We start from the raw sequence: 10,102 nt of genomic DNA on the forward strand, positions 1-10,102 counted from the left end.
TTCATTTTTTTCCACAGGTAAAGCTGGGGAGGCTCAAGAGCCAGTTTCTGTGCAGCCCTGCTGGAAAAGCAGCTGTGTGACCACATTTCCCCCTGGCAGCAGCATTTTGTAGCCCATAGGCACCCATGTTTGACCTCCCATCAGCATGCCATTGTGGTTTTACATCACCGGTGTTTATCAATCTGTGTATCAATGTAAGTGGTAGGCTCCACTCTGGCTCCATTTGTACCACAGCCAGACACCAAATCAAACCACACAGCCAGGCCTGTTGCACTGACAGTATCATCTTTATCAGCCCAAATCCTAGCTCTGCAGAAACGAAGAATTTAGCAGAGATCTATTTTCATCATCTGCTGGGACTGGCATCAGTCACACCCCTCCTTTAATTAACTTCACATTGCTTTCTGTAAAAGCTCTCTCAGTATGTCAGCCTTGATGGATGTCAAGCTGGCAGGCTCTAAATAACCCCAGGGGCCCTATTGCCCTTTTCAAAATACTGACTTCTTTCTCGACCTCCTGTCAGTTTGCCACATAGGAGAAAATGTTGGAGCTGGGAGACCTAAACAGCAGAGTGCCACATCCATGCACAAAGACAATAGGTACCAATGGGCGCTGGGCACAATGGGTCCAGAAACATCCCCCAGGCACAGACCCCATGAGCAGGACCTGGAGGCAGGCAGTGGTTTTGTGGTGTGGACAAACATCTCCCAGGAACTCACCAGGATTTTTTCAACTCTTTTCCTTTATGAGGGAGGGGGTGAGGTTTTGACCTCAAGCCTTCCCAAGTGTTGCTCTCGAGCATTAATCCAATGGGGTGCCTCCGTTTCCATGACCCTATTTCCACTCTCAGCGTTACAATCCTCTTCCAGCTCCATGAGCTGTTCCAGATGTTTTGGAGTTTGGTTAAACACTCCAGAAAAGAGAGAAAAGAAAAAAAAAGAAAATAAAAAGGGATTTCTCCCAGCAGTTGGATCCGAAGGAGAAGGAGGGAAAGCAGAGGGTGTGAGGAGCAGAGTCATGGGGTGGTAACCTCTGCCCAGGCTACACTCTGCATCATGTACAAAATAGGATTGATTAAGTGCTCAGGCAGATCAGAGTTATCCCAGATCGTTTGTGGAGATTGGGGGTGGAACCCTGCAGCCCCTTTTCCATCCTATCCATGGGAGCTATGCCCCAGCCATGACTGATGGACATCTCTCTGCATGGTTGGTCCCTGCATGGGGTTGGAAACTCACTATCAGCCTTGGTGGGAGTGCAGCCAAGCGCAGCACAAGGAAGAGCTGCAGATACATCCTCAGCTCTCCTGAGCTCCAAGCTGATGGACTTTCAGCCCCACTCCCCAGCTCAGCTCTATGAGCAGGAACATTGCAGTCAGGATGTGGGTATGTCTGCGGTGAGCCTCAGCCTTCCCTGGATGAACCCCTTCACAGGGCATGAGGCATCTCCCAGCACTGTGCCCTTGTTACCAGTTTACGGCTGTTCCTCTCACACACACTGATGGTTCACTCATAAACCACCCTTCACGTCCCCACTGAAATTCTCATGCTCTGCACAGCTATATCTGTAACTACATAGGAATAAATTATATATAAGCCCATCACCAGAAATAGAGAGGGACTGAATCAGCAGCCTCCACCCAAGGCACTGGGAGCTGGATTTGTGGCTGGAGCCCATCTGCAGCTATAAAAGCCGATATGAAAATAAAGAAGAAACCAAATGACATGGCATCTCCTTGCCTTGACCACAGGTTCCCTGGGGCACTGACTGTCTTATTGTTCATCTCAAGAACAACTTTGCTCTCTGCAGATGAGGAGCTGGAGGAGAGTCAGAGAGTCTCTGTGCGGGAAGGGGCAGAGGGAAGCAGAACTCCCGAAGGGGATCAGGGTGAGCAGCAGGATGAGCAACAGCAAACAGGGCTAGAGGGAAGGAAAATGTGGTGCCACCAGCTGCCACCTTCTTGGCTTAACCTGGTGCAGCCTGGGTTCTGAGGTGCTACCATCAGGCAGCTGGTGCTGGTAGCAAGCTCTGCATGGTGGCAGAGCTGAGGGCTGCTGGGGGAAAAGAGAGAAAGGATTCAGGCTTAAGGTTTAGGTGTTTGGCTGAAGGGGTCTCCCAGCCCCTGTGTGGGTCTGGAGGGAGTGAGACTGGCAGACTTTGCTCCATCCCCAAAATCCATTCAACTTGAGATGTTTCAAGTCAATAACACAAACGTGCTTCTCTCAGTTTGAGCTATCCTGATCACATCAGGAAACAAATACACTTGGTTCCCCAAATGGGAGAAGGTTTTTTTGTCACCATCGTCATTTTTCGAGTTTCAGTCTTTGTCAGCAGCCCTTCCTCTTCCTCCCTGCTCTCCAAAATAGCAGGAAGCTGCATCCTCCCCCCTGCTGCCTCGCAGCTTGCTGCAACACCCTGATGCCAGCCCCATGCAGCAGAGGTCACAGCTCATGTGGGGAGGACCAAGACTCCAAGCTCAGGCTTTGCTGACTTGGTGGTCAGGCTGATCATTGTCTGGAGTCTTGCTGGTATTGATTCCTTTCAGGCCTGCCAAGCCAAAAATGCCCTTCTGTACACTCATCTCCTGTGTATCATTCCCCCATCACTCCAGGGGCTGGGATGGATGCAGCCTCCAGGATAGTTGTCGTCAGGGTTTCAGACATGAACATGGGAAGGCCTGTGTGATCCCTGCATGCCACTGTGATTTCCTTGTGCCAACAACCCTTGCAAAGAGCTGGTGGGCTCCACACCTCCCGATGTCCCCACACCCAAACCATCCACACGGAACCTGCCAAGAGCTTCCAGAGCTCCAGCTCAATGGATGCACCTGTATCTGATGTATACTCAAACCTCGCAGGTCAGCTCCCTCCTTCCACCCAGCTCTGGGCTTCCCCCTCCTCTTCCTCCTCCCCAACAGCAGCTGCAGGCGCACGACTGCAGCTCCATCCCACGCACAGCTCCCGGGGAGGAATGCAGCCTTTGATGATATGTGGCTGCCTGTGCCGTGCTCAGGCCTGTTGCCACGTGGGTCCCTGTCCAAGGAGCTGGCATGGGGCTTGCAGGGGGAGCATTAGCAAGAGGCTGTTGTGCTGTTACTTGTGGGAGTGAAAGCCCGCGGCCAAGCTGCAACCCCCTCCCCCAGCAGTAAATCACTCAGCATCAAATCAGAGTGACTTAGACCAAGGAAACCTGGCCCTCAAAGCCTCACTTCACCTGGGGAGTGCTTCTGGATTGACAGTACTTTTTGATGAGGCTGCAGGGGATGGAATGGGCTTTGCCAAACCTGACTGCATCTCCAGGAAGCAGAAATTCCCCACATCCAGACAGGAGTGGAGAATGGAGGGCTCACATTTCTCCCCTCTCCATCCCAGAGCTCTGTCATCACTTTAGCCATGAGTCAGAGATCCCATGAGGGCCACACACAGCACCCACACTCTGACACCGGGGACCACAGGAGCTCTGCACCAGCGCTGCTTCTCCCCATCCATCCTGAGGAGAAGGAGGCAGGTGTTTCCCTGAGGAGTTTGGAAGGGATAAATCAGGTATCAGCAAACACAGCAGGGCAAATACTTACGGATGATCAAATATTAGCTCAAGGAATCCTGGGTGGTAAACAACACCCCGCACCAAGCCTTGCTTTTTGACAGAACAGCCATGCCCTGACTGCAGCAGAGCCAGAGCATGCAGCCAGCCCTGGCCAGGGGAATGGAGGTGGCTGTAGCCTGAGCTCACCCACCCTCTGTTGCCTCCTGCTTGTCACACATAGACAGGTCCCTGGCTCACTGTTGGAGCCTGAATGTCCCACACCAGAAGCAGCAAGGTACCAGCAAGCAGCGCCTGGTGGAATGCCCATATAAGAGCAAACGTGAGCTCCAGAATATACGCAAAACTCCTCTTTCATTTACTCATTTAACCCGGTGGTGCTGGAGCTGATAGTGCCGGCCTCCTTTCAAGCAGACGCCAGATATAAATAAAATAAACCAGGCGAGCTTTGTGCTTCCACCGTGCCGCCTTTCATCCCCACTCCTCAAAGCTGCCCGGAGGAAAGTCCCAATGAGGGAGCAGGGAGCAGCAGGCCTTGGCCTCAGCTGCACTCCTGCAATGCACGGCCCAGAGAGGAGTGGCACTGCCATGCACAGAGGCAGAGATTTGTGCCATCGTTCACATGCCTGCCAACAGGAGCTCATAACCAAGAGCTGCAGGCGCACTGGAGGAGCAGCACCACTTCCCTTTCCCCAGACAGGAGGACCACGGGGCACGCTGCCACTGCGCCAAGGCACGGATAAACAGACACAGGGTGGGACCCAACGCCTCAGCAGCTCGTTAGGGCCGTGCTGGAGCTGACACTTCACAGGGCCGGGCACAGGCAGCGTGTGCCGGTGGGTGTGAGCTTTCCCATGTCTCTTGCCGCCCTGCAGGGTGTGATGTTTTTCTTTCCTCGTGACTTTTTTTAGGCTGAGCTCGCTCTGCAGGGCGCTTTCAGAGGGGCAGCGGTCTCTTTAAGGAGCTGCATGGAGAGGTGCGGGCTGCAGAGCAGAGCACATCCCGGAGCGGAGGCACAGAGGTGTTGCATCAGGCTGCGCTGGCATCAGACTCGTGCACTGCGCCGTTTGTCTGATGGTTATCAGTCGTCTAAGCGAACTGCCCGGAGTCTCCAGCCCTCTTCTGGCAGGTCCTACAAATTGCAACGTGGAGAGAGCAGAAACAGCGGTTAGCAGAGGCTGTAAAGCAGGCAGTAGGGTGGGGATGCTCAAAACACAGTTATCCCCAACCCCACGGCAGCCAGCACAGGGAGGACAGAACCCCAGCCCCGACACGGCTGCTGGTTCGTTGGACAGAATAAGAAATGAAAAAGGAGACATGAGACATTACTGAGTTGGTGGAGCAAATATGGCCAAGCCTGCACCCCCCAAACCAAAAAACACACAATTCCTAGGTTAAATATTGCTGGTTCTTTAAGGCTTCAGGCCTGAAGGCTCCTGTGCTAATAATCCCAAGGGAGTTATCAGGGGTGGCTCCCAAGTTTCTCCATCCCTGAGCAGCAATGGGGCAGAGGAGCGTGGCTCTGGCTGCAGCCCAGCACCAGGTACCAAAGCAACCCTGCATGCACCAGCCCAGTGCCTCGTTGGTGTATTTTGAGCATGTGGGCTGATCTGTAAGCCACCAGTAGGTGTGTATCACTGAGGTTTCCCAGCTGCTATATATGTATATATATAAATATATATATGCATGAGTACATATAGGGTCAGATATTAATAGGGCATAGGCCAATAGCATCCAAGGGCATACATAGCACTGTAAGAGGTGTGGACACAGCCAGGTCAGCGTGCTGTAGTTTCTGGCTGGCAGGACAAAGTAAATAAAGAACAGCATGCAGCACTGCAGGGGGAGTATGCCTAATGTCGGGGCACAACTGAGTTAATTGTGGGATGGACACCACATTCCTACAAGAGCTCACAGTAAAATACAAGCAGGTATCAGAAGCCAAAGAATCACGGGCAGAGCAGTCGCAAGAACACAGGAAAATTGGTTTATGGAGTGTAGATGCAAGGAATGCACTGGGGTCCTGCGAATGCATCCTGTGTGTTTGGAGACCTCTACAGACTAATGAACGCAACCGCACTTGCAGAGAAGCAGTTTCTCACAGGGGAGATCTGTGTGAAAATCCCCGTGGGAAGCATCAGTGTTGGGCTCCTCGCTGAGCACTTCTGTCACTCCATGAACAGCAGGAGAAGAGCCTGGGGACAAATGACCGAGAGCAGGACAAGGATTGTAACGGCTTAGGGATAGGTGCAAACACTGCCTGTTGTACAACCAAATGGCTGACAAATGCGTGAGCAGGTCTGCTAATAAGAGATTTGATAATCACCAAAGTGTCACGCTAACGAAGAGCCCCTGCAGCTAGCCAAGCTGTCAGACCATCAGCTCATTTTCTGTGCCGTGTTTTTCTTTGCTGTAAGCCAGCAGCACGCAGTCAGCATGCCTGGGAAAAGCAATGCCACTGAGAGCCAACCGCCCACCTCCAACAGCTGACTTTAAACGTGTTCCCACTCCCTTCCTCCTTGTTAAGCAGAGGTGATGATGGCTCCCAAGGAATGGCACAACAGGCAGAAGGCAAACAAGGCACACCTGTACAACCAGCCCCTATTTGGGCACAATTTGCTGTGTTTGCACCTTTCCCAAAGCTTTTACTGCTCTCACCAAAAGGAGTCAAACTGAATTTTGGGAGCACTGAGCATCTCCATAGTTGCTGTCCCCAAAAGCAGAGCAGTCAGAACCTTCTCCACCCTCAAGAGTTCACCCATCTCTCCAAAAAATATTTATGCTGCTTTTCGTGCTCCTGCAGGGCAGCCCTGCAGAAAAGCCACAACTCCAGCACTGCTTGGCCAAGCACCACTGTTAGCGGGGCAGTGAGCTCAGCACTTGCTACTGCTGGTGGCTTCAGCAGCTGCACTGGGAACTCTCACGGGGCCCAGCTGGACATCGTCCTGCCAGGACAGCTGCAGATCTGTGGGCAGTGCTTGGTTTCACGAGACAAAACCAGCACTTCCAGCAGCTTCTCCAGAAACTGTGACTTGTGCTGGTGTCTGTGCTGCAGGGGTGAGGTGGGCACTGGCACAGAAAGGAGCCCTGCTTCTTCCTCTCTGCACAGCATCCTTTGCCTCCTCAGTACCTTCACTGAAACATAGAATAGAATCATGATTGGAAAAGAACTCTAAGACTGCCAAATCCAAATCCAACCCGTCCCCACTGTGACACCAAACCATGTCCCTCAGCACTTCCCAGCACTGCCATCTGAAGCACAGAGTTCTGCTCCAGTGCTCCCAGCACATTTCCTCACCACGAGCACTTTGCTTTTGCAGGAGACCAAAGGGGCAAAACCCAGCCTGGGATTTGGTTTTACAGCCCCAGGAGAGGCTCTTGGCTTAGATGCCTGTTGGATTGAGTTTTAAGTCATCTGCCAAGGGCGCCAGGGCCTGGGATAGCAGCTCTCATTCTGCTTAGCTGCTGGAAACAAAGCAAACATTAAGTAACATCAGCACCATGGCCCCTAGCACAAGAAGTTTTCAACCACAGAAGCCAGGGATTCCTGTAGGACCATCCAGGGAGAATCAAGGCCTCCCAGGCACAAAGGGGTGGCCAGAACGTGCTTTTGGTGCACTGACCCTGTGAAAATGGGTGCACAGCAGCCCTTCCCTTCCCTGGCATAGCTTTGCCCAACTATACATTAACAAATGCTGATGCAAACTCCCATCTCTAGCATACATCAACTTTCATTTCATCACAACCTGTTTCTTGGTGCCTTTCCACACCAGGAAACATCTGACAAAAGCTCTCTCATCCCCAGATTCCTACTTTGTTTCCAGCAGGGAAGGGAACCACTCTGAGCTCAGCACAGTGGCATCCCAAACCTGCTGGCTCCATACAGGCTGTGAGAAAAAAATAAAAATAAAAAAAAAATAAAAGGAAAACATTAAAAAAAAGATTGTACAGACTTTGCAGCAAAAAGAGCTGCTGTTATCTCCTCCACCTTCAGGAGCCCACATTCTTGTTTTGTGCCCTGTTGCTCCCACCCTTGGGAGCTCAGTGGATGAGTGGGGCTGAATGAGCTTTGCACGCCTGAGTGGGCTGACCCTGCCTGGGGAGCAGGATTTGCTGCTCCCCATCACCCAGCACTAAAAAGTGACCTCAGGCTGCTGCCTCTGCTAATCCCTGGCTGACAGCCCTATATAGACTCCCCCACCCTGGCTGCACAACCACATCTGCTGCACAGAGCAGGACAGCAGGATGGCATTGCGGGTAAGTGCTGGGGATGAGCTTAACCTGCACATCCCAAAAATGCACTGGAAATGGGAAATGGTAACAGAGAAAGGGAAGGGGTGTGAAAGAACTGAGCCATGGGAAGGGAGAGTTGGGAAAGGGGCTGCCAAAGCTGGAGAGATTTTTTTCCCAATGAGTTTGGGAAGGGCAATGCTCAGAAATGCAAGATCATAAAGAGTGCTAAAAAAAAGTGGGATGAAATGGCAAGCCCTTCTTATTAAAATGAGTTATTTAATAAAACTATGAATTATTCAACAAGGAACATTTTCTAGCTTGTTCTATGCACATTTAACATTGAAAATGGGAGGGGAGCTGGTGGAATGGGATCAGAAAGGAGATCTTGGGATGTCATCCATGTAACACTGATAGGGATGGGCTGGATGCCACATTACTCCGCTCCTTTGTCAGTCCCTGCCTTTCACATGCTGCTTCAAAGCATCACCGAGGATTTCACAGATTTCACATTGTCCAGGCAGGGAGAAGGAGCAGTTGCTTTTGTGCCAGGCAGGATTTCTGCCCTGAGGTCTTCTCTAGAGAGCTGGGTGGCAAATACAAAAGAAAATCCTGAGAAGAAGGGGGAACATCCTGAGGCTCAGAGCAAGAAAAAGGCTGGAGCAGAGAGCGTGTGGGAAGGGGGACGGAGGAGAAGAGGATCAGAGACGTGGAGCAGTGGCTGGGGATGGGCTGTGATGTGCTGTTCCCCACCGTGCCCTGTTTTGCCATCACCTCCTGGCGGCAGTTCGAGGCTCTGTACCCAGAGGGGATGTGTCCCGGCTGGAGCGTCGTGGTCAAGGGTGAAACCAGCTCCAGCACCAGCATGTGAGTACAGCCGTGCTCACAGCTCCCCTGGGACAGCAGTGCTGCTCCACGGCCCTCTGCATCCCTTTCTCTCGCTTTTATAGGTTTGAAATTAATTTCCTCAGTCATCCCGGAGATCAGATCGCTTTCCACTTTAACCCCCGCTTCGCCAGCTCCAGAATTGTTTGCAACTCCTTCCTGGCCAACCACTGGGGGAAGGAGGAGGTGAACAAAACCTTCCCCTTCGAAGCCAAGGAACCCTTCCAGGTAGCCCCGGGTCACACCATGGATGTCCTTGGGTGGGGCAGGAGCATCCCAGCCAATACTGGGGTGGTCCTCAAGGATCTGCCTTCACCTTTCCAGCCAGCACTGTACCCAGTGAGGTCCCCTTTCTGAATCTGCCTCCTGTCAGTATTTCTTTTGTCCCTGCTATTTTGCTGCTGATTTACAGCCAGCTCTGGCGCAGATGCGCACAGCTCCAGCAATAATCCCTGGTGCTTTTGTCATCAGTTTAAGCTTTGCACTGTCACCAGTTTCTGCTATCACAAAGCAAAAAGCTCTATTATTCTTTTCTTCTGCCCAAAGGAGAGATGACCTGTTCACGTGTCAGCTGGGGGAGGGTTTGGATGCACATTCCCAGATCTGAGTGCTCACCGATGTGACAACAGTGAGGTCTGGGGAGGATGTGTCCACCTGGTGAATGTAACACAGTCTCTCTTTCAGGTTGAAATCTATTCTGACCAGGATTATTTCCACATTTTCATTGATGAAAACAAAATCCTGCAGTACAAGCATCGCCAAAAACAGCTTTCATCCATCACCAAGCTGCAGATTCTCAATGATATTGAAATTTCTTCAGTGGAAATCACCAAACGAGGCCTTTACTAGCAAAGAAAGTTGGGATAGCCTCACCAGCCACTCCTCCTTAATTTCCTGATCCAGCTGGGGGCCACATCCTCCACATCTCCACCCATCATCAGCCACCCAGATAGATGCAGCACATCCTTGCAGTGGAAATGATGGCCACAGCCATTGCGTGCCACAGCACTACAGCAGCACCCAGCCATGCTGTTAACTTGTAGCCACGTCACTGAAGACCTTCTGCCCCTGTGCCCTGAAGTGCACAATGCTCTTATCTTTGCTGCTAGAGAGACTGACAGATCACTGCTTCACATCAAAATCTGCCTTGAATAGCCTGGATATTTTAATGCTGCCCTAGAAATTGTATTTGCCCTGGAGTAGGATGCAAATTAGTGCTAGTCCTCAGCTGGCCGCATGGCAATGGATGCGATGTGTGTGGATGTTACCAATGGAAACGAACAGCTCACTGCAGGAGCTGGGTTAAAATGCCACTGTATTTGCCAATAAAATCCAACAAGGAAATCCCTGCTGAAACATCCCTCACTGGGCAGATCAACTGTTGTTTGTTCCCTGCAAACCTATAGGTATGAAATAGGTATGAGCAACAGCCAGCTGTGGGGCAGGA

The 10,102-nt window shown here is 51.6% G+C and overlaps 1 protein-coding gene across 1 annotated transcript; it reads left to right on the plus strand.

The window, feature by feature from the left end:
- Positions 1-8,497: 8,497 nt before the first annotated feature.
- GRIFIN (galectin-related inter-fiber protein) lies at positions 8,498-9,504 on the plus strand (the record flags this gene model as incomplete). Its single annotated transcript, XM_079543116.1, has 3 exons — positions 8,498-8,637; positions 8,721-8,883; positions 9,340-9,504. The coding sequence occupies 3 exons, from the start codon at positions 8,498-8,500 to the stop codon at positions 9,502-9,504; spliced, it is 468 nt and encodes a 155-aa protein (XP_079399242.1).
- Between the last annotated feature and the right edge of the window lie 598 nt (positions 9,505-10,102).

Source organism: Tetrao urogallus (assembly GCF_951394365.1).
Source record: "Tetrao urogallus genome assembly, chromosome: 15".
Classification (NCBI taxonomy): Eukaryota; Metazoa; Chordata; class Aves; order Galliformes; family Phasianidae; genus Tetrao; species Tetrao urogallus.